This window comes from Vicugna pacos, chromosome 12, assembly GCF_048564905.1.
Source record: "Vicugna pacos chromosome 12, VicPac4, whole genome shotgun sequence".
NCBI lineage: Eukaryota > Metazoa > Chordata > Mammalia > Artiodactyla > Camelidae > Vicugna > Vicugna pacos.
In genome coordinates, this window is record NC_132998.1 from 5935258 (window position 1) to 5958834 (window position 23577).

At 54.7% G+C, this 23577-nt stretch overlaps 3 protein-coding genes across 8 annotated transcripts; 2 read left to right on the top strand and 1 right to left on the bottom strand.

Moving 5' to 3' along the window:
* The first annotated feature begins 464 nt into the window (after window positions 1-464).
* STAC3 (SH3 and cysteine rich domain 3) lies at window positions 465-8393 on the top strand. Of its 4 annotated transcripts, XM_072972554.1 has the most exons (13): window positions 465-1475; window positions 1600-1800; window positions 2537-2603; window positions 2888-3152; window positions 3393-3490; window positions 3705-3777; window positions 4681-4778; window positions 6636-6702; window positions 6885-6934; window positions 7230-7315; window positions 7499-7550; window positions 7640-7777; window positions 7948-8393. In XM_072972554.1, exons 3-13 carry the CDS (start codon window positions 2538-2540, stop codon window positions 8044-8046), a joined length of 1092 nt encoding a protein of 363 aa, XP_072828655.1. In that variant the 5' UTR covers window positions 465-1475; window positions 1600-1800; window position 2537; the 3' UTR covers window positions 8047-8393. The 4 variants fall into 4 exon arrangements, with proteins under 4 accessions (XP_072828655.1, XP_006217996.1, XP_072828656.1 ...); XM_006217934.4 differs by having other exon boundaries at window positions 465-1800; XM_072972555.1 differs by lacking the exons at window positions 465-1475; window positions 1600-1800; window positions 2537-2603 and having other exon boundaries at window positions 3073-3148.
* Window positions 8394-14525: 6132 nt separating this feature from the next.
* NDUFA4L2 (NDUFA4 mitochondrial complex associated like 2) lies at window positions 14526-17041 on the top strand. Its single transcript, XM_031675794.2, has 4 exons — window positions 14526-14682; window positions 15039-15127; window positions 15898-15958; window positions 16084-17041. Exons 1-4 carry the CDS (start codon window positions 14626-14628, stop codon window positions 16138-16140), a joined length of 264 nt encoding a protein of 87 aa, XP_031531654.1. The 5' UTR covers window positions 14526-14625; the 3' UTR covers window positions 16141-17041.
* Window positions 16802-21974, bottom strand: SHMT2 (serine hydroxymethyltransferase 2). 3 transcript variants are annotated; one of them, XM_006217931.4, is made up of 12 exons: window positions 21847-21974; window positions 20669-20866; window positions 20007-20086; window positions 19626-19826; window positions 19255-19336; window positions 19051-19173; window positions 18787-18926; window positions 18317-18482; window positions 18028-18127; window positions 17787-17942; window positions 17601-17708; window positions 16802-17487 (listed from the first exon to the last, which is right to left on the bottom strand). In XM_006217931.4, exons 1-12 carry the CDS (start codon window positions 21877-21879, stop codon window positions 17360-17362), a joined length of 1515 nt encoding a protein of 504 aa, XP_006217993.2. In that variant the 5' UTR covers window positions 21880-21974; the 3' UTR covers window positions 16802-17359. The 3 variants fall into 3 exon arrangements, with proteins under 3 accessions (XP_006217993.2, XP_072828654.1, XP_015106405.1); XM_072972553.1 differs by having other exon boundaries at window positions 21808-21943; XM_015250919.2 differs by lacking the exons at window positions 20007-20086; window positions 21847-21974.
* Window positions 21975-23577: the final 1603 nt, after the last annotated feature.

Sequence of the window (23577 nt, forward strand, 5' to 3'; positions counted from 1 at the left end):
ATACTCATTAGGGCCCTGGTAGCTAAGGCAGGGAGGTGTGAGTGAAGTTCAAAACTGAGTCATGGTGCCGGCCTCATATCTGTCCATCTCATCTTCTGAAAACTCTTCAGGTATGGAGGACTTGGACCTGTCTTTAATCCCAAAGCCAGGGATTGGGTTCTACCTGGCAGGAACAGAAATGGATGTTTCTTACAGTAAAAGCTAGATCAATTGAACTTGGAGTGCCAGGATGCCACATGATCCAGGCATGCTCAGCAGTCCCTGTCCTGCACAGCTAAAGAAAGGTGGAGAGCAGAAGTCGCTTGCCTGCAAGATGGAGCTTTCCTCTGTCTTCACAAAGCCAGCCCTGTTGTTGTTCAGCCTGTTAGACCAAGGCCGTTAAAGAGCCTGTTGACCCAGGACCATCTAGCAGCCCCTTTTCAGTATCACCTACGCCTTAAAGAGAAAAGAGCAGTAGGCAAAAATGACAAAGCACATTGCCCTGGAAATGCCTTGGGTCTGGGTAGCAGTGTTTCTAGCCAGTCTCCTCTGAAGCTTGTCTGACCCAGCCTCCGACATAATCCTTCGCTTCTTACAGATGCAAGGGATAAACCAGCACTACATTACCACCTCCAAACTGCTCTCCTCTGAGATAGGAGTATTTCCTTTCGCAGCCGTGTCACAGCCCGGACTAGGAAAGGGCTGCAGCCCTGTGAGATAAAAATGCCAGATGCTTCACTGACCCATTAGTTCACATGCTGAGATATCAGAGGAAAGGGATGGAGTCAGGGAGTTCCTGATTCACGGTGATGAAGGAAGTGTGAGGCTTGGCCATCCTATCTCCAAGAGTTTGCAGTTCCCATGGGGAAAGGGACATTACTTACAGATGATAAAAACTCCCTATGTGACAGCTTCTGCCTTCTGTCCAATGTTAAAAAAACCATCTCTGTGTGATCATTAGATCCTCTCTCCCCCAGAGCCCCTCAGATGGAAGTCCTAGCCTGGCTTTTTCTAATAGCTCTTAGAATTCCTTTCACCCTGAGGACAAGATTTTAGAGGAATAGGGGAAAGATGTCTTTGGGGGCAGCTGGTGGGAACAAAGCTGTACCACATGTTCTTCACTCCCTTCCATGATAGCAGCAAGGTACTCTTCCAGCTACCCGTGGAGAAGAAAGCAATCTAGTCTGGCTGATAGGAAAGCTCTGAAAATTCAAATTTCCCTTTCTTCACCAGTTTCCAGCCCTTTCCTTCCTAAAGGTTTGGGGCTACATCAATGCTTGAGGGCACAAAAGCCCATGGCCACAAGAAGACAGTGGCCGAGAAGCCAAAGTCTAGTTCATAGCGGAGGCCCAGGGAAGACAACTGGGGAGATGTCTGGACCTTGAGAAGGGGGATGAGAAAGCTCTACCTTCAGTCATCTAAAATCACCCGCTTGAGTCTGCAGCATGGACACTGTCCCTTCCTGAAGTTAGCCAGGACTGACCTACACGCCATAGGTGAAAAGCCAGGGAACAGCAGCTCGGGGCGAGGGGGAGGAGTTAGGGTCCAGCCCTGCCCAGACCTCCCCGTGTCTAATTTCTCTGTGTCAGCTGTGTCGCTCAGCTGTCCACTTCCCTCCAGCCCTGTCATTTCAGCTCTGACACCAAGGCGAGAGGCTAGGAGGTCTACAAATACCGTCTGGGTAGCTGGTTGAGTACAGAGGGTGCTGGGGGGCTTAGCCCCCCAAGGAAGAGGACCAGTCCTCCCTCAGCACCACCATCAAGACCCCAGGGGCTCCCTCTTTCCTCCACAGACTGTGGACTGACTTAGGGAATCCCAAACGTAAGTTGCTTCTTCATCCTCTTCCCACTTCCAGGACTGCTCACCCCAGCTTCCCCAATCCATAGTCTATTCAGCTCCCTCATTTCTCGCCTTGTCTGTGAGTAGTTTGAATTTTAGGAGTGAAGTTACTGTTCTACTTCAGGCCAAGTGCTAGGATTGGAGGACGGGGTGGGGGTAGGGTCAGGGGAATGAAGTAGTAAGGGAAGGAAAGGCTCGTATTACCCTGAAAACTTAAAATAGCTGAGGCCTGAGGCAGGCTGGGAACTAGGCACTGGGCTCAAGGAAGAGGTAGGGGAGAACAAATGTCCCCAGCCTATCCCTCTGTGCATGCTTCTGGACATACACACTGAACCTCTTGAAAGGGGGACGGGCAAGATGCGTGTCACACTGCTGTTGCCCCCAGATTCTTAGGAGAAACAAAGTGCCTGTAGGAAAACCCCTAAACCGTGCAGCCTTGCGCACTGTCTTGGGGCCGTGAACTCTGGGGCTGCCCCTCACGGTGGAAGGATGGGTAATGATTTGAATAACTGGCTGGGACGTTCTTTAGTCTGTTGGGCCTTTCTCTGGACCTCCATGGAATCTTCCTGTTCATAAGCCCTGTGAAGAAATCTCTGTTTAACTGAATTTCCCCCGAAGTCTCCCCTTCAAGGACCACCCGACTGCGAGTGACAGGAATAAGGGAGGGAGGACTGGCAGTCAGGGGTTAGATTTCATAGTGGGGTCCAACCTCTTGCAGGATGACAGAAAAGGAGGTGCTGGAGTCCCATAAGCCCTCCTTGCCAGCAGAGACTCGGCAGAGCGGGGTGAGTCTGGGCCTGTGACCGCTGGGCGTTGGGCACTGGGAAGCCACTGAAGCCCTTGAAGAAAAGTGCTTGAATTGATCTTACTTGTATGTGGCTCACTTATTGTTAAAATGCTAGCCAGCACCTGCAGCCCCCTGTACCGCTTAATCCTGGGGTGTGCCCCTTGCCCCAGGCTAGAAAAATGTCTAGTCAGCTTCAGCCTTACCTACCCTAGAAAGTATGACGGTTCTTTTAACATTGGGTTTCCTTCACTGCCTCCCCTCCTCCCCCACTCCCTTCCTCAGCTGCAGCGGCTGAAGCGGTTATTCAGGAAGGAGTCTACAGGGACAAAGGAGATGGAGCTTCCCCCAGAGACCCAGGCGAATGGGGAGGCAGTGGGAGCTGGGGGTGGGACCATCTACTACATCTATGAGGAAGAGGAGGAAGAAGAGGAGGAGGAGGAGCCACCCCCAGAACCTCCTAAGCTTGTCAATGATAAGCCCCACAAATTCAAAGATCATTTCTTCAAGAAGCCCAAGTTCTGCGATGTCTGTGCCCGGATGATTGTGCGTGAGTCATGAAGGGAAGTGGAGAGTGTGATGTCGAAGGCAGTGGGTGGGGGGAGGGTTTAGGAGGGGAGAGCTTGTATAGCAGATAGGCTGTGGCAAGATTTGGCTTTAAGAAAATACTGATAGAGACTTCGAGTGTTGGGTCCCAGACAGAAAAGGGATCGAAGGGCTAGATAGCAGCAGTGTTACAGAGGGAAGGGGAGTCAGGACCCTCACCCAAGTGTTCTCCCCATCTCCCAAGTCAACAACAAATTTGGGCTTCGCTGTAAGAACTGCAAAACTAACATCCACGAACACTGTCAGTCCTATGTGGAGATGCAGAGATGCTTCGGCAAGATCGTGAGTAGGCTCTGGGAAGCAATAAAGCAGAAGGGAGGGGACATGTTGCCAGCTACCTCCTTGCCAGTCCCTCCTCAAGTCATCCCATCCATTTCCCTGCTTTTTCTTTCTCAGCCCATCTCTTGCTCCAAGAAGGGGTGAACACTCATGGGTGACATGGGGTTCTGGGCCCTACCCTGTAATCTCTAATACTTTCTCCCATCCCATCCCACAGCCCCCTGGTTTCCGTCGGGCCTATAGCTCCCCACTCTACAGCAACCAGCAGTACGCTTGTGTCAAAGATCTCTGTAAGTGCCCCACACAGGACCTGAGGGAATGGGCAAGCCTAGAGATGCTTTCAGCACCACCTCCAGATTTGGAAGCCAAATTCTGAAACAGAAGATTCTATTTCCCATGGTTCTCTTTCAACCTAATGTATTAGCCATCTTGGATGCAGAGTCAGTATTCCCGTTTTATAGCTGAGGGAAGGAAGATTTAGCTAGAGCTCTACTCGGCTAGGAAGAGACAGAACCGAGACTGAAACCTTCATCTGCCTAACTTCAACTCTGTGCTCTTCATATGCAAAACCATTTCTAAGCATGAACTAGGCTGTTCTCATCCTGTTACAGAACAATGCCAGACTCAGGGCTGGACCAAGAGCGGTGGGCATCCTGGGCGGATTCATAATTTGGCAACCCTTAAAAATATATTTGTTGACAATTTGCTTACCATTTATTTGGAGGAAAGGCTGAACTCTGTGAGGAGCATGGATGGAAAAAAAAGAACTCACTGGTGGTAGTACCCCAGCTTGCACATGCCACTCAGTGGAACAGAAGCCAGCAGTTAAAGGACCAGTCTCCTTAAAAGGGAAATAGTGATTCTGAGCATCCCCCAACTCCCAAGGAACTTATTAGCAGAGTTGTCTTTCCAACATCACATAATGCTCTGCCTGGAAGGAGTGCTGGTAAATATCTTTCTCCATCACATTTCCAGTGATGTTTTTAGAGCTCTTTATAGATTGATGACCTAGGTACACCCAGCTGACACTTTGCTAACTCTAAACACACACATCCACACGCACGCACACACATTGGTATCTTACCTATTCAATCCCCTCTCTCCCTTACTTAGGAGGTCTCTCTTTCCTTCAACCCTTTTTCCTGCCCCCCCACCCCCCAGTAATGTCTTCTTTCTTCTCCCATTCCCACTAGCTGCTGCCAATCGCAATGACCCTGTGTTTGAAACCCTGCGCACTGGGGTGATCATGGCAAACAAGGAGCGGAAGAAGGGACAGGCAGATAAGAAAAATGTGAGCACCCAAACTTCCTACTGAGTTCCCATCTAGAGACCCCGCAGAGCAGGTCCTGTCTCCTCTCTGGAATGCTGACAGAAGTATGGATTCTCTACCCCTAAAATTGCACATAACCCAACAGACATATTTTTGCATGCAATTTTAAAGGACCTCAGGTCAACAACTCCTGCCATAGTGTGTGTTTTCTCCAGGAACTCCCTTCTGAAATCGTCAGATTAGCCACCATAACTAACTAAAGGCTGGGCCCCAGGCCCCTGGCATTACCGGGCAAGAGAGACAAGAGCTATGCTTTTTTCTTTTTCTTTTTTTTTTAAGATGGAAGGCAGAAGAGTGATACCTAAGCCTTTTTTTTTGTTTCATTTCTTTTCTAAGTATAGTTGATTTGCAATGTTGTGTTAATTTCTGGTGTTTAGCATAGTGATTCATTTATACGTATATGTATATATTCCTTTTCATATTCTTTTTCATTATAGGCCATTGCAAGTTGTTGAATATAGTTCCATGTGCTATACAGTAGAACCTTGTTGTTTATCTGTTTTATATATGGTAGTTAATATCCGCAAATCTCAAGCTGCAAGAACAATGCTTTTAGACTTGGGGGAAATAACTTGTCATGCCAAGTAATCGGAGAATTCTAGAGCCATGCAGGGGTCCATGAAGATGATCTAGTCTGACCCGTTTATCCTATAGATGAGGAAACTGAGGCAGAAAGCTCGTGGCCAAGAGCACCTTCGTTTCCTTTTGTAATAGGGTCACTACATTGGTAATATAATAAACTTGCGTTAAGTTCAGCAAGGAATTTATTAGTGTATCCTTGTATCTTTCTGGACAACCAGGATAGACTAATGTGGATAATGGTTACAGTTAGATGGATTCCTAAAATTGGTTGAATGACAGTACCCAAAGGATCCTGGTCTCGTAGGGAGTTTCCAGCTAGAGAGAGATTTCTGATGCTTTATGACATGATTTAGTCCTTGGTCCTCACCTATAGACATTTTTCTCACTGAAACAAATGAAGATATAAATGGTATATCCAATTAAGTTTGTGGTAAACTTAGAGAAAACTTATACACTGAATAACATATTCAAAAATCTTACAGACTAGAAGACAGGGCAAGAACTAATAATTCAAAATTTGGTAAGAAAAAATATATAACTGTTCTTGGATCAAAAAAATAAAATCAACTGCACAAAAACAGAACTAGAGATCTGGCCCCAGAGTTGAAGTTTGGGTGCAGATTAGGGGTTTTCTGTGGAGTGAGCTATGACTTATAAGGCTGTCCATGTGCTTTGCTTCCAGAAAGGCTAGCCCAGTTGGGTTCTGTTCTCTTAAGAGTATTATAAAAATTGTGCTTCCCAATTTCTCTTACACATTGTAGTATTTTTAAGGGCAGACATTATAGTAAAGGACATGGAGTCAGGATCATGGTGGGTGATTCGAAGGGACTGAGAATGATTAGAGAAGAAAAGACAGGAAGGACATGTCATCTGCCCTCAGGTCTTGGAAGGAATTGTATTTGTTCTCTATTGCTCCAGAGGGCAAATGAGGGCCGGTAACTGAAAGTTACAGGGAGGCTGACATAGGCTTAATGCAGGGAATTTCCCCAAAATTCCATGGGCTTGTTTTGCAAGGTAGTGAGCCTCCTGTCAACTACATTGAAGCACAGTATGGGTGGCCCACCTGCCAGGATGTTTCAGAGGAACTCCCTGCATTAGGCAGGTGGTTGACTAGATATTTCCTTCAAGGCTCCTTCCAAACCTGAGATCCTATTATTCTGTAATTCTCTGGCCTGACTGGAGAGCCAGTCATAGGTTTCCAAGACAGCATCTTCCTAATTCTGATGCCCCCTCCAGCCTCTAGCAGCCATGATGGAAGAGGAGCCAGAGTCTGCCAGACCAGAGGAAGGCAAACCCCAGGATGGTGAGTAATACCCACTTCCATCCATAGAGATGGAAGAGGGTTGAGGCTCAGCTGTGGCACAGGGGATGGAGGCCCAAAGGGCATGCCAGGTTCAGAGATAAGAGGCCCTGCAACAGAAAGGTAAGAGATTGAGGGCTACATTCCAGGAGCCAGAGATAATTGGCTGGTGTTTCCCATTCCAGGAAACCCTGAAGGGGATAAGAAAGCTGAAAAGAAGACACCTGATGACAAAGTGAGAACCCAGGAGTCTCTTCTCCCTGTGGGTCCCTAGTGCTCTCCCCAGCCCAGGTCTGATACCACTCATAGCTTCAGCAGAAGCTCACACTTATTCTGTGGGTTCTAATCACCCTTAACCTGCATTCTCCACCACCTCACACACACACACACAACCAATACATTCCTCTTAGTTCAGGGACATGGAAGAGAGTTGGAATGAAGTGTGTATGGAGAATGCCCCTGCCTTGGCCTCCTGCCCCTCAATGTGGGACAGAGGAGCCCTGAGACTCATCACCCCCTTTCTCCCCCAGCACAAGCAGCCTGGCTTCCAGCAGTCTCATTACTTTGTGGCTCTCTATCGGTTCAAAGCCCTGGAGAAGGATGATCTGGATTTCCCGTGAGAGGCCTTAGGATTGCGGTGGGGGTATACTGGGAGTGGAGAGGGGAGAGCCCAACTGCCTATGGGAAAGGGAAAGGGGAACTCAGGGCTTGGAGCCTATTTGGGACTGGACCTGGGCAAACCAAGGGGCCGGATATTTAAGGCCCCTAAGTCTCAGAGGCCCCTTCCTTTCTCTCCCAGGCCTGGAGAGAAGATCACTGTAATTGATGACTCCAATGAGGAGTGGTGGCGGGTAAGAGAAATGTCTGAGGCTCTGGTGGGACATGGATTGAGTTTAGAACCTGAGGTTGAGAGATTGATTCTCCCTACCATCACCCGTAGGGGAAAATAGGGGAGAAGGTCGGATTTTTCCCTCCAAACTTCATCATTCGGGTCCGGTCTGGAGAGCGTGTGCACCGCGTAACAAGATCCTTCGTGGGGAACCGCGAGATAGGGCAGATCACTCTCAAGAAGGACCAGGTAGCTCTGGTGTCCCAACTCAACCCTAGTCCCAGAGGCTCCTCTGGAAACCACACTCCTTGCAAATCTTAACCCATTAGTGGGACTAGGGTGGGCCTCCATACTCCGGGCTCCCTGCTCAGCTCTTCTGTTTTCTCTTGATTCTTCTCCCTCGTCCTTTAAACCTTTAGATTGTGGTGCAGAAAGGAGATGAAGCCGGCGGCTACGTCAAGGTCTACACCGGCCGCAAGGTGGGGCTGTTCCCCACCGACTTCCTTGAGGAGATTTAGGCGTGCAGGCGCCTGCTGGGGGGAGATACCCAAACCCCATTCTGGGCAGGCTCAGTGGAGGTTGGGGAGGAAAGAGGCGAAAGTAGCTATACTGCTGGATGGGAGAGGGGTGGGAAGGCCCATCATAACGTGAAGGGCCTTCGGGGAAGAGACTGGTTCCCATCCCCGCTCCCCGCTCCCTGCTCCCCGGCGAGGGCATCAGATACTTGGTGCCGGGAGCAGCCTCATCAGCCTTTGAGAGCTGGAAAAAGAACACGTCTCCACTAGGAGGTGTCCCAAGGGGAGGGAGGTTAAGACGAACCATCGAATGTTGCGAATTTATTAAAGTTTTGACAAAAGTTTTAAAAGTTTGCTTTTTAACTGGGTGCCGAAGGGAGAGGGAGAAGCGGGAGCAGAGGGCCTTACGAAGAGGTGGAGAATCCTCCCCAGCTGTCCTACCTAACTACGATCGGGTAACCCGAGACCCACCTGGGCTGAGGCTGGTGCGAGGTGGGGAGAGTTATGCGTCCGCCAGGCGAGGGCTCTGTCGTCAGTGAAGAAAGGGGAACTGGACTGGGATCACCGCCCGCGCGCTTCTGCTGCTGAGAGCAAGACGGCTAGCAAGGTAGGTCCCCTAGCTCTTGGCGATTTAGCGGTGGGGAGCCCTTTACATTTCCGAACCTGGATCACTGCCGAGCTAGGCCGCCAGGGGGCGATGCGAGATCTCGGTTGGAGAGCGAGGGACCAGCGGGGGGTGGGGGCGGTGGGGAGGGCGGGGAGAGGAGAGAGCCGAAGACACCAAGCCGGAGACCCTGGGCTTGGGAGGGGGTGGGGTGCGTGCCGTCTCCATGGCAACACTTCCTCACGTCCTCGGGGAACTAAGCGAACGAGGCCAGGGGGCCTAACCCCTCCCGCGCGGCCCCCGCCCCAGCCCTTTGCGACAGGTACGGAGTGAGAGGGCGCGGGGCAGACAGCTAACTGGCTCACGCGGAGCCCCCTACGATGCGCTGTATGCAAATGTTATTATTTGCATATGTAAATATGCAAATCGCCGGCCCCGGTCAGGGTGGCAGGTGGCAGGGAGACGGAAGGTGTGGGAAAGGGAGCTGAAGGATACGAGGAGTTATAGGGACCTGGGAGCCCACCAGTAAGAAGCAACCTGGGGTGGCCGCTGGAGTGGGGCTGGCGGAGGGTCTTGAGCTTGACGGAGGATGGGGGAGGGTCAGCCTGGCCTGCCAGGAGATCCTCTTCTCTTCTGCCGGTTGTCTGCCAGGCCTGAGGTTGGCACCGCCTAGCAAGGTTGGCAGCGGGAGCCTGGGCACCATCTGCTGCTGGCGGGGGGGGGGGAGGGCAGAGGCTCAGCTGGGCTGGGGAGGAGGAGGGCCCAGGACGGGCGCGCCCCCCTTCCTTCCAGAAGGCCGAGGTGTGTTGGGGGTAGGGAAGCACACGGGAAGACTAGCCTCAGAATCTGGTTCGGTTTCCTGTTCCCTTTGCCCTTGACTGTCCCGGACGCCTGGGGGTGGCGATGGGGTCGTAAAGAAAGACTCAGACAGCCCCCTTGAATCACGCTTGGGCTAGAATAGGAGCAGATCACAAGCCTCCCCCTCCACCACCACACCCACATTAACCCTTTTGCGCCCATTCCTTCTCGGGGCCCGCCCACCACAAATGTGGGGGCGGGGGGTGAAGACATATAGGGCTCTGGTCGCAACTCTTCATCAAGCGATCTGAAGGACTCAAACCCAGAGCCCCCGACCCGAGATCCTCAAGAGGGTCCCCCACAATGCTGAAGCAAAACCAATTTACTGGCTCATTGGGCGGCGATGCGGGTGTGGGGGTACAGAGAAGCAGAGAGAGAGGCTGTTCTCTCCCCCTACACTCGAGGGGCACCCTCCTCCCCCGCCTCGCGGAGCCGGCAGCTGTCCCTAATTAGAGCGGCGGTTTAATTGGATTTATCAGCAGTTAATAGGAAATTAAGCAAAGGGCCCGAGAGAGGGAGGGCGGGAGGAGCGGGGAGGCCGGCTGTGCCGAGCTAGAAGGCCGGGTGCTGGGGTGCCGGGTGCCAGGGTGGGGACACAAGGCCCAGTTATAGGTGAGCCCCTTGGACACACCTCCCCCCAGTGCTTGCCCGCCGGTTGAGCCCTGGCCGGCGGGCAGAGAGCAGGTCTCAGGAGAGGGAGGCAAGAGGGACAGCGACCTTGTGTGAGCCCCCTAACGCCCCCACTCCTGCAAGTGGCAGCCTAGGTGATGGATGATGCTGCCTTACACTGCAAAGGTCATAAGTCTGGGCCAAGGAGCTGACTGAATTGAAAACAGACCAAAGGAGGGGCCCGGTTACCAGGGTTCAGGACCCAAGTGGCATCCTACCCCTCCCCAGTGCCCACCCTGCTCTTAGCAAAGAAAGTGCCCCTTGAAGTCAAAAGATTGGGCAGCACCAGAGATGAGCCGGCCTCCTGGCTGTGTTGGGGATCCTGGGAGTCTCCCTAAGCAGCTGCCGATATGGCACCCCCCTGTCCCCCAGCTGCTGGGGTTGGGGTTGAGGCTGTGGCCAGATTGGCCTACAGTCCACACCACCGGCCCTGTGGGCCAAGGAAGGAAGTTTGTAGGTAGTCAAGCGGGGGCACAAGTGTCCACAGGCCCACGCATCTCCTATCACCAGAACCTCATTATATGGCTACATTAACAAGGCCTGCTTCAGGGAACACCAGCGACCTCTCTGGCACACTTCACCACCGCAGGGCACAGGCAGCAACTCCTGCATACGTGTGGGTAGGAAACTGAATGTGTAGGAGTAGGTGGGGGTGTCTCTGTGCTCCTGCAGATTATGGGTGTCAATAGCCCAGGTGTGTGTGTGTGTGTGTGCGCGCGCGCGCCCCTGGTATATGTCTGTGCCGCTGAATGTGTCTTGTCCCCATTCTGCCCTCATACCCAACCTCTAAGCCCCTGAGTGTCTGGGTGTGCATATTTGCTTTGACATATCTACGTATCTGTGCATTCTTCATGCCTGCGTGTGCCCCGCATGTGGGCATTTCCGTGTGCCTCTGTCTGCAGAACTGTGTGAGAATCAGGAAAAGCCTCTGGTAAGTGTGTTGCTCTGGCGTCTCTGCCTGCAGGTGTGTGTGTCTTGGTGACAGTTCGTGGGCGTGTGCCTGGGTGTGAGCTTCGCCGCGGCGGCGTGTAGTCGAATGACAGTGTGACGCACACACGCTCGTGTGTGTGCGCGGGTTCGCGCGCGCTCGCCAGGGTGAGTCTCCCGCCCCCCGCCCCTTCTTCTCTCCATTTCTATTCCTCTCTCCTCTCCGGGCGGGCTTGGCTCCGCGGTCCGCATCATCTCCATCCATTATTGAAGAAACAGCCGCGTCCGCTCCAATCACATCAACACCCCCCGCCCCTCTCCGTTCTGCTCGCCCCGCGGCCCCTCTGGGTGCTGGGGAGCAGGGGAGCTGCAGCGCGGCGGGGGCGCCAGGCAGGAGCGGGCTCATGACCCCGTGCCCCGAACAGGGCCAGGCATTGGGACGCCGGGGTCCCCGGGCGGAGAGTGCTTTGCATAAACAGATGGCGCGGGCGTCTTTGTCTCGCTGGTTTGCTCGCCGGGCGGCTCCTGGCTCCGAGGCTGTCTGGCTGATGCAATCATGATCATCTCAGGGCCTCGGGACCCTGCGCCCTTAATAGTGACAGAGGGGGCAGGGGCCCCGGACTCCCGAGCAGATGCTGGGTACTGTGTCTTCCCTCCAGGGCGCCCCCTCCACGCCCCACTGCAGCAGAGGAAAGACGGAGGCCGCACCAAGGTGACAGGAATGTGGAAGTGACTGGGATGGGGACGCTGGGCAGTGCCCCATGGTGTCCCCAGGCTGTCTCGTTGGACTGGTGCAGACCCCCAGGGGTAGCAAGCCAAAGAATAGTAACAGAACTGGAAAATAGGAAGGGAGAGACAGAGATAAAGAGAGTGACAGAGAAAGAGAGACAGCGAGGTAGAGAGATGTAGAGGGAAGGAGAGACAAACACAGGCAGACACAGAAACAGATGCAGAGGGACAAAGCCAAGTAAAGAGAGCTGCAGAGGGAGAGACAGAATGAGAAGGAAAAGAGAGACAGTGACAGACGAGGCCTGAAGAAGGGGCAGAAAAAGGGCAGCCAGAGACTGGATCAGGCAGGGTCGCAGGGAAGACTCAGAGCAGAGACGGAGCCCCAGGCATCTTGGGCCACCCAGCCTGGCGAGAGGAACCAGCCTGAACCTGGGGTGCCCGCGGCTGGCGAGTTGGGAGCTTCTGCGTCCCTTCTCCTTCCTTCCACTCGGCCCCACCTCACACAGAAGAGTGGAGGCTGCAGGAACCGCGTGCCGGCAGGTACCGACCCGCCTGGCCCTACCTTAACCTACTCGAAAGCCGCGGAGCGCAGGGCCGGCGCGGTCCGACAGGGGGCGCCCGAGGCACAGCCCCTAAGCGCTTGAGAGCAGCTCCGCCTCCAGGGGGCGCCCGCGTCCACGGCCCCGCTGCCAGCTCTCTCCCCCGAGCCCAGCTGCTTTTGACATTCAGCTCCGCCAGAGCGCGGATTAGCGTCCTGTGCAGTTTAGCGTTCAGAGTTGGATCCCAGGGGGACCCCCGCTTGCCCCCAGCCACGCCTAATCCGCAGCTAATGACTTCTGCCGGCTCGGTCAGCATGACCTGAGTCCTTCTGGTGGTAAAGTGCGGGATGGTGGGAAGAAAGGGGATCTGGAGCCCAAGTTCTGTGTCTCAGCTCAGTCCCAGAGACCACAATTCAGAGATGGGAAGGGACTTAGCAATAGGGTCACAGACAAGGGGACAGAGACAAGTACCAGAAGCAGGTGAAGGGTCAAGGAACCCCCAGAGAGGCCAGAGCAGAAGTAATGATATAGTAAGAAACTCGGAGAGCAAGGGCAGAGGCCCAAGGCAGGAGGATCCCCAGCGGCTCTAGAAAAGAAGCGGAGCGGAGAGTCCAGAATGTGATAGGCTCAGGTCACTGGACATCACAAGAAAGAGCACCGGAAGGCAGGCAAGGGCCCAAGAAGCAAAGAGGCGTGATGCAGGAGCCAGACATCCTTGTCTGCGTCCTGGCGCCCCAGCTGTGCCACTCAGAGCCAGATGTGCAGCCCAGCTGTGTGGTACCTCAAGTTCCAGGATTAACTTTTAGTTCCAGAGGCTGGAGGGCTAGGGGGCACAGGTGATAGGACACTCCAGTCCCTGACCCAGCCCTGGAGGTGCGAGTGCTCGGGGAGGGCCGGGCTCTGCGCTGCTCCAGGCTCTGACATCCCGTCAGTCCCCCTCCCCCGCCCCCCACACACGTAAGCACCGAGTCTCTGTCTCTTTGTTCTCCCCGTGTCTCTGACACTTTATCTCATTATCCGCCGGAGGGAGGCGGAAAGCCCAGGACCCCGCAGCCTAATTACAGCCGAGCTTGTCAGCGCAGGAGGCGGGGGAGGTATCAGTGAAAGGAGGGTGGGGAAAGGAAGAGGACCCACAGGAAAGGATGCCTCTTCCGAGAGGCCCAGCGGTGGGTGCAAAACTCGACCCTGCCTGGACACCACGGGGCCCTGGAGTGGAGAAGTGGGGCAGCTCTGTAGGATGGGTAACTGCGCAGCAGGGAGGGTAGAAGTTAGCATAGTAGTGGGGAGAGGTGATTAGAGTTCAGCTCCTGGGTCCCTTGGATCCCAGTTCCTCAAAAACAGTGGCAATGAGCCTTCCCACCCTGACAACATAGCACACACCTGAGTTGGTTGTGCAAAGGGAGGAAATCGCTCTATACCTCTCTCTGTCTTGTTCTCTTCCCTCCTTCAACATCTTTTCTATCTTTCCTTATTTCCTTCACTCCATTTGCTTTCTATCACAGCCAGAGGCAGAAAGTGTCTTCCCTAGATGGCTCTCCACCTTCACCCCCTACCCAAGGTAGGCAGAGGGAAAAAGTCTCTCAAGCCCCTAAACTTTGCCAACTGACTTAGACTATCCTGAGCCAGATTTATGATAATGCCTGGCTCCCCTGGCCTCCAAACACTATTCCAGGCCAACCACAATACAACTTGGAAAAACTGCCCAGACTAGAGCGGCTGGGGCAGCTTTAGTTCTGTCGGTCTCTCCGTCTGCCTCCTTTTCCCACTATCCTGTGGAGAGAGACAGAAGCAGAGTCCCCAAGACCTGACAGCTCCTGGGTGGCTCTCGGGGTATCAGGGAAGCTTTGCAGATACCTTCACTCGTCACCAACCCCTCCTGGTCCTCCCTGTGAACACTCCACATCTGTGCTTTACCGGAGGCCTGTCTGTCCCCTGGTGAGTCCTTTCTCCCACTTCTAGATCCCCCCTCAATCAGTCTCTGGGTCAGAGTCTGAGAGACCTCTCCCTTGGACCAGCCCAAAGCATGATAGTGTCCCATGGACCAGGAGTGGAGGAGCAGAAATCCCTCTGCTCCCTAACAATCTCCCGGCTGAGAGATGGGGGGTGGAGTGAGTCTGAGGAAGCAGCCAGGCTGGGCTGGGCTGGGCTGGGCTGGGCTGGGCTGGGCTGGGCTGACCCCTCCCCAGAGTGGGGCGGGACCCCAGGAGGAGAAAGGGAGTAGGGCCACTGGAGAGGACCAGACACTGGAGAGGCGATATGGCAGGAACCAGCCTAGGAGCCCGCTTCTACCGGCAGATTAAGAGACATCCTGGGGTGAGTTTGATTCTAGGAGCCATGATTCTACCTCCTAACTCTCTGGATGCCTCTGCAGCCCCCAAATCTACCAGTGCCCTGCCTTCCCCAGTGCTCCTAATCTTTCTCCAGGGTGCCCTCAATCTGTGTCTGCAATATGCCCCCTCACCCCCATGTTCCTTGAATCTAACTCAGACAGGCTCACTGTAGGACGAGGGCAACTATGGCAGGAAATGTGGTGTGGGAGGGTGCAGGTCCCTGCTTCCAGAGGGGAGGGAGCGCCAGACCCGGGGTGGGGGTAAGCGAGAGCAGAAAAGCTTGTAAAGGGCGATTGGGAGGGGGGCCAACCCTGAAAGTGCCCTCTGTCTTCCCCACAGCTCATCCCGATGATTGGCTTCATTGGCCTGGGCATGGGCAGCGCTGCACTCTACTTGCTACGGCTCGCCTTGCGCAGCCCGGACGTCTGGTAAAGGCCTGGCTTGGGACACAGTAAGGGGTCCTGGGTTGGGCAAGATGGGGTAGGAATGCCTCTCAGGGACGGTGGGAAATCCCCAGGTATCTAGGGGCTGGAGCCAGCTCCTGACCTGGGAGGCCCCCACCTCCCCTAGGGCCTCCCCTAGGGCCCACCCGACTGACTGACCGCTCACTCCTCCTCACTCCTTGGTGGCTCAAGAGTGGGCCAGCTTTGGGTTGCAGAACTTGTACTGGCCTGGTTACCATGGCGACGTGGCTCTGCTGCCTCGCCGCAGCTGCCACCGCCGCCACCACTGGCAGCCTTTGGGTACCTCTATCTTGCTGCCCAAGCACGGTGGAGTGGGGGTGGCTGGGTGAGCTGTTGGGGGTGCTTCTGGGGCCAGGGCTGCGGGGAGAGATGGGCTTCAGGGAGATGCCAAGCCCCGCCAGAGGTGGAATTTGTTGTCTCAATTCGAAGCCCATCACTGCAACCCCAGCACCTTGGGATTTCTGCCTGATTCCCACCTCTCTGCTCTGCAGGGCTAACCTAGGGTGCTAGGGAGCAGGTGGGATTCCTTGGGCTAGGTTGTCAGTCTGTCACCTGGCCCCACACTGACAATAGTGACAGCCTTCTTGTCTCCCTTGTCAGCACCCAATAACGCGCCCCCTCAGTCTCTGGGAAATGGACCCCTACAGAGAAAAGGGTGCTGGGGTGGGGGCAGAGACCCGAGATGTCCCCTTAGCTCCCAGAGAGGAAGCCCTAACCCTCCTCCCTCTCTACAGCTGGGACCGAAAGAACAACCCAGAGCCCTGGAACCGCCTGAGCCCCAATGACCAATACAAGGTACTTGCCAGTGGCTTTAGGGTTGCACCTCCATCCGCTCATCTCTTGATCCCAGTTCCACAACCCCTAACCCCCAGCAAAGGGAGGCCTGGGCACTCAGTGCAATCCCCCTTTCTCCCCCATAGTTCCTTGCAGTTTCCACTGACTATAAGAAGCTGAAGAAGGACCGGCCAGACTTCTAAGCCTGGCAGTAGTGCACGTCCATGTGAACCACCGGCCAGCCTACTCATTTCTTCCACTCTCCACCCTCCACCCCAGGGCGCCACTCTAGCCACCCTGTCCAGCTCTTGCTTACACAGGCCGGGTTCCCACGAGGAGGGGAGGTAGCCCCACCCCCAGCCTCTTCCCTCACTCCCAGCAGCGGAAGCGCCTCTGACCCTCAGCTTGAGTCTCACGAGGGGGAGGGGGAGCTAGGAGGGCAGGCAGCATCCTGGTTGACCTAAAAGGGCCATGTCAGCCCCTCTGCCCCGCTACCCGGGCCTCACAGGGTGTGGTGCGTATGCTACGTGTTGAGCGTGGCCTACGTGAGCCAAGAGCAAGCAGGGGCCTCTGATTGCCAAGTGACGTGGCAGGCCCCATGTTAGCCCAGGCTCCAGGCGCCAGCCCAGGGGCGGTGCTGCCCTGACTCGACTGGGCTCGACTGGGCTCGCCCCTGACAGCCCAGCCAGCTTGTGAGGATGCACCTACGCCCCTCTGCGCAGCTCGCTCCTCCTGGTGCCCAAGCCTGCTGCCTCTCGTGCCAATGGGCACCCCCTCCTGCCTCACACCTGGGCCTCTCCCTGCCTTCCCCACCCCTCCCTTGCTCCCCTCTGTCCCCAGGGATCAAACAGAAGCAGCCGTGGGCAAAATACAATTTCATTTAACAAATTGAATTTGCTGCGCCTGCTAATCACGTCTGGTGTCGGCTCTGATCAGAGACAGAAAGGAGGCTGCAGCCCCGGGGGTCCTTGTGGTGGTGGTGGGAGGGAAGGGAGGAACACGTTGAGGGAGACAAATCACCACCTGGCCCAGGGGACCCCTCCCACAGTAATAGAAGCTCAGAGCAGGTTAGCATTTTATTAGATAAAAACGGAAAGGAGGGTGCCAACCCACCCCTTCCTCTGGCTCACAACGGGAACTCCCCCTCCCCGAGAAAGAGCAGGGAGTCTATAACACTGAGATAACGGAAGCAGTTAGGGCAGAAAGCCCCAAGCCGCCTCCTTCTAAGTCTTGCTACAAGAAGAAACCTTCTTGGCTACAAATTCTGGGAAGGGGAACCACACCTGGCTCTTCCCCTAAGTGGGAGGCCTCTCCTCCTCCAGCAAAAAATTGGCAGATAAGCAGCCCCGCCACCTTGCCACTTGTCCAGACTGGGGGAAGAGGAATAAAGGTCAGGCTGTGGGCCTCATTTCTTAGATGCCTTCAGCGCTCATCAAAACCAGGCATGGGGAAGGCCCTGGCAAACCGCTCCACCCTTTGCCTGAGGTCAGCCAGCCGATGACTTGTTTCTGGGTCTTTGAGCAAGAAGGATTTGAAATCCTGGAGTTTGGCTAGAGAGGGGTGAGGGAAAAAAGTGGCGTCGGGAAGGCTGTTAGATCAGCTAGGGGAGGGGGAGACAGCAACTGTAAACTGGCTGGCTGGGGTCAGGGTCCCGCCCACTCACCGGTCCTTCTCTTCACTTCCAAGCCGATGTTGACACCTTCATCAATAAAGTCCACAACTTTCCGGAAGTCATCCTCGCGGAACTGTCTTGAAGTCAGAGCTGGGGCCCCTGGGGAGGCAGAGGAGGATCAGCACAGCCCAAGCGCACCCGGCAGCCACCCTTCCCCCCTGGTACCCCAGGTCTCACCAAGCCGCAGGCCCCCAGGTGTGATGGCGCTTCGATCTCCAGGACAGGTGTTCTTGTTGGCCGTGATGGATACGAGTTCCAGCACCCGCTCAGCTCGAGCCCCATCCAGGCCCTTGGGCCGCAGGTCTACCAGCACTAGGTGGTTGTCAGTGCCACCTAAGGGCGGGCAGTAAGCGGGAAGTGCTGAGTCCTGGGCCTCTGCCCGAGGTGACAGAGGCTCTCAGCAAACCCCACGGCTCACCAGACACCAGCGAGTAGCCTCGCTCTAGCAGGGCGTCAGCCATGGCCCGCGCGTTCTTCAGGACCTGCAGGGAGTACTCCCGGAACATGGGGGTGCGGGCCTGGAGATAAGACAGCGACACTGTCACCTTAAGCCCTGCCCCTTCTGTTCCTCCACCCCCAGCACAGTTGTGACCCCATCCCAGTCCCCTCCCACCCTGGCACTTCCCTTCCGCCAGCTCCAACTTCAGGTGCAGGGTCTGAGCCTCCAGGCCCCGCCCCGCCCACCCCACAAGAGTAGGCTCCTTTACCTGCTTTAGGGCCACAGCCACTGCAGCAATGGCATGGTTGTGGGGTCCCCCCTGCAGGGATGGGAACACAGCAAAGTTGATTCGGTCCTCAAATGTGTAAGGGATCTCTTGGCCAGTCTTGGGGTCCACAGCTCGCACCCCCTTCCGGAAGAAGATGAGTCCTGACCTGTGTGGGAGATAGATGATCAGAATCTAAGGTGAAAAGAAAGGGCAAGGGGGTGGGAAGAGCAAAGGGCCCGACCCCTGCGGGCTATCAGAGTCCAACATAGTTGTGTTTGGTGCCCTGGACTCCAGGGGTTGAGGGGAGGAGCCCTCACCTCCACCCCCAAACCCTCAGCCATGGAATTGCCACCATGGGCAGGAGAAGAACTCTCATAGACATGGCTTCAGGTAGGAATGAGTTCCTCTCTGCCCTGGAGGTGGGGCGTGAAGGCAGGGAGAGGCAAGTCCTGACCTCAGGGGAGCCTGACCTGGCCCCTCGAAGGGTCTTGTGAGTGGTGGTGGTGACAACGTCCGCATGCTGGAAAGGTGAGGGGATCACCTTGGCAGCCACCAGGCCACTGATGTGGGCCATGTCTGCCAGCAGGTGTGCCTTGACCTCATCACACACCTGGGCGGGTACAGAGACAGGCCTCAGCCTGGGGAGGGCCCACACAGGCCTGCCCCAGGCTGTGCCTCCTCCAGAATCTCCCCACCACCCCTGAGGGAGGGCCGTGCTCCAGCCCTCCACCAACCTCTCTCATGCGGGCGTAGTCAATGAGGCGCGCATAGGCACTGGTACCGGCTATGATGAGTCTTGGTCGGAAGAGCCGAGCAGTGAGTGCCAGCTGGTCATAGTCAATGAGGCCGGTCTGGGGCTGGACAGACAGAAAGCTAAAGCAGTAAGGAGAAAGTGGGCAGCTCCTCACAGCTCCCTCCCCACACCCTAGAGCACTCACATTCAGTTTATAGGGCATAGACTCGAAGAAGATGGAAGTGGCGGAGATCCGCTTGACATCAGACATATAGCCATGGGTGAGACTGGGAGGGGAGAAGAAAAAGTCAGGTTCAGAGTGGAATAACTCCCAGACTTATCCACTCCCTTCCTGCCCCACTCCAAAGGCCTCGGTCCCTGGAACACAGCTCCCAGCAGGTACCACCCTCATTGCTCTGTTCACCCTGTGCCAGGTGCTGATTACTAGGGTCTTATCGTCCTCATCCACTGTAAGTTGCAGGACAGGGAAAGGCCTGTTCCATCTGCACAGAGCACAGTACATGGTTCCACGCCCACACTGCCCAGGAGCCCATCACCCACCCCATCCATACTCACTGGCCCCCATCAGGCAGGTCCAGCCCCATTATTCGGTCATGAGGCTGCAGAAGAGCTGTGTAGGCAGCCAGATTGGCTGGGGACCCAGAGTAGGGCTGGACATTGACTCCCCACTGTGCAGGGTCCAGGTCAAAGGCCTCCAAGGCCCGGCGCTGACACAGCAGTTCAATTTCATCCACTACTTCAGCTCCCCCGTAATATCTGCAATGGGATGGGGGCATATCAAGGCACAGAGAAAGGGATCCACCATCCCCCTGGATCAGCAGCAAAGGACTGGGAAGGCGACTCCTCTATACACACTAGGAGGGTGCAGGCAGGTGTCCCCCACTGGGAGCACCATCCCTGAGGCTGTCCTTCAGCCTCCTGGTGCCTAGCCCTCACCTCTTGCCAGGATAACCCTCCGAGTACTTGTTGTTCAGACAGGACCCCAGGGCCTCCAGCGCAGCTCGGCTGCAGAAGTTCTGGGGTGGGGGAGGGGCAATGTCAGAAGGTATTGAGCCCCCTTCCCTGGACCCCACAGCTCCACCCTGCTAGAGCCCCAGGCCACAAGGAGGAGCCGGGTTCTGCAGAAAGCTCTGTTCATTTAGGGTTCCTTGCCAGGCCTGGGGCAGAGCCAGAGGCAGCATCCTCAGAAATCCTGCTGCTGTGATGTGTGACAGGTCCCCAGCAAGGCCACCTGTCCACTCAAATCTGCGCTTCTAGGCTCCTCTTCCCTCCTGAGATGGAAGAGGGACCAGACTAGAATGCAGGAGCCCCAGAAGGCTCTGGAAGCTTTTGTTTTTTAAACATTTCTTATTGATTTATAATCATTTTACAATGTTGTGTCAAATTCCAGTGTAAATCTGGAAGCTTTTTAATGCCCCCATCCCATAATCCAGTCTGGCCCTGCCTTTGCTTCAGATGACAGTAAGAAGAGAATGAGATGAGGCCCAACAGGAAGGCCCTGAGTCTGAAAGGGAGAGCTGGAGAAATAGCAGGAAGATGAGCTGTTACTTCCAGCACCCACAGTGGCCCAAGCCCTGGCCCCTCTCCCCAGGCCTCACCTCTGAGGCAATGAGCTCCAGGCCACGACATTGCCTGTCCTTCTCTCTCCGCAGTAGCTCCCACATTTCAGGATCACTGTCTGATAGACTCTCCTGGCCTGACCAGCCCCCAGTTGCTTCTCCAGTTGGAGTCTGGGCTGCTTCGCTGTGCTGGCACCTTATGACCATCCCGACCAGCTGACCACATCTCTGCAGAGGCTAGGGGAGGAAAAGCCAGGGTCAAATAAAAACTGCCCAGACAAAAACATTCAACAACCCTCAGCCATGCTCATCAGGCCCTCAGGCTCCATATCCAGCAGCCAGTTGTCTAGTCAGTTTGTTCTAGTTCTTACCACCCCCACATTCACTTTCAAAAGTCAGTTCTAGAACCAAGGTTGAAATCAATGTCCAGGGGGTGGTTTTGATTCGGTCCATTCACCTCACCTCAGAATCTCCCTCCACCTTTGCCCATGAACCACTCTGAAAGCATCAGGGAAAAGTCTGTCCGCTAGAAGCATATGTGTCTGAACAGGGGCAGTCCCCACCCACAGGAACATACAGTTTTCCTGCAGAGGCTTCAGAGGATACCCCTGCAGGGGGCAGTGGGGAGGTGATCAAACTGGCAAGGGTTAGGGCAATGGCTGTACAGGTGATTTCCAGAGCAGTGGATGTGGGTAGGTAGCCTTTAGCAACCCCTGGGGAAGAGGTTGGGGGTGGAGGGACTGTTGGCAGGGAAGCCAGAACCCACATCTTGTACTTTGGGCTCCCCACTCTTTGCACCTCCTTCCAGCCCACAGAGTCACAGGACCCCTGATGCAAGCAGGAGTGCACAATTGCATCATCTGCACGGCTCAGAGCTCGCAAGACTCAGCTCGCCAGTCCAGGCCAGGAACCCCACTCGTGGGCCAGCATAGGTCCCCTGGGGGCATCCAGTGCTGTTTTCTTCCCTAACGCCACGTCAAACGGGCGGTCACAAGGCCCTGGGGCGTCTGGTTCCCGTAATGGGGACGGGCCCCAATCATCGTGTGCACACTTAGGGTCTCAGGGATCCCCTAGTTGCACATCCTCCTTCCGCTCCCCCAAGACACAGACCACGTGCGTGGAAAAGCCAAGAGAACCCCAAGTTTGTGACTGGAAGCTAGAGTAGGAAGGGAGCTTACTTTCTACTGATCACCCAGTCTCCAGAGCCTCGTTCTTACCCGAGTCGCCCAGAACAAAGAGAAAAGTAGCATCGCAAACTGAGGTCAAGGCCGCAGGAGGTCGACGCCGCAGGAGGTTGAGGCACCAACTCCGGCCAGGGCAAGTAAGGGGTTGGAAGAAAACTGACAGAGGGCGCATGCGCGAGAAGAGCTACCAGGAAGCTACCGAACTAGGGAGGGGCCTACGCATGCGTGAGCTAGTCCCTTTATATGGTCTTTTGGGAATTGTAGTTTCCGCCCCCCCCTTCTTCCGTTTCATTTCCCGTCTACAGCCCCACGGTCAGAGGCTTTTGCCTGAAAGAAAAGAGATCCAGTGCCGCCCCATCTCCTCACTGTCCTGAAGCTCTTCAGGGGGTATTTTTTTGTTTCGTTTTGTTTTTGATTTTCCTGTCTGTTGTCCATACTGCAACCATTCACTGGGTGTCTACTGAGTACCTAGCCTTATTAGGCTCTCTTCCTATACAAGCTAGAGAGCTCTGGTGCACTGGAAAGCACCCTGGTTTGGAAGAGTGAGGGACCCGAGTTCAAGTTTCAGCTGTGGGAAATTAACTAGCAAATTAACCTCACTTGTAACTCAATAATAAAATAACATATGGTGGGGATTAAATGAGGCTGTGTGTGTAAACATGCTCTGGGATGAATTGTCCCTCCTCATCCTCCCAAACCTGCCTCCTCTGTGGCCATCCTCTCCTTCCCTGGGACATCTGGGAGCTGAATGAGGTGCCCCCTTCCTGTCCTTGCACATGTTGAATTTTGCTTTGTGTTGGGTACCTATTCACCATTGCTGCCCCAGCAATCAGTGAGCTTTCTTTGTACCCTGGGGCTATAGATCTTTGGAACTGGAAGGGATATTCCCTCTTGCCTGACTTATCTAGACTCATTCTTTGGGCAAGGGACTCATGGATCCCTCCAGGAGTAGATCCCCAAACCTAGGCAGCAGAACTGACTGGGAAATGTGACATAAATATATGAGCCTTTCCTCAGAAGTTCTAGTTCAATGGCTTTTGCCCACTCACACTGACACACAACAAAACCTCCCCTTGGTGATTCTAATAAGCCAGTGGTTTTGAGAACCATTGCCTTACATAGCAATATTACATTCATTCATTCGGCCGATATATTGAGCGCCTTCACCATGCCCGGCATGCCATAGCCTTGGAGGTATCAGAATAGATCACTGATGGCTGGGACATCAAGAGGTGAAGGGGTACAGGTGGGTATGGCTCATGCTTAGCATGCATAAGGTCCTGGGTTCAATCCCCAGTACCTCCATAAAAAAAAAAAAGGTGAACAGGTAACAAAATGCAAATGCAACAAGTGCAGTTACAAGTAGGGGCACCTCATTCTGCTCCCAGATAGCCAAAGAGGAAGGGGAGGAGGAGGAGAGGATGGCAGAGGAGGAGTCAGGTTTGTGAGTCAGAGGAAGAGGAGGAGGACAATTAACTGCAAAGCCTGTTCACTTGCAAAGTCTCATTTAATCTTCAGAGCACGCTATTTTATTATTGCTTTACAAATGAGGAAACTGAGGCCCAGATGGGCTAACTTGCTAATTCCAGTCTTTCCAGTTGGCTCTCATATCAGACCTTAGAAGCTCCACCCCCTCCACCCTAAGCTGTAACCTCCTTCTCTCCCATTCCAGCCTCAGGTGTTTTCGGGTCTTTCCAGAAATAATAGGCTTGGTGCTGGGAGTTTGCTAGGTTCTTCTCCTTCCTCCAATCTCTGACCGAGAAC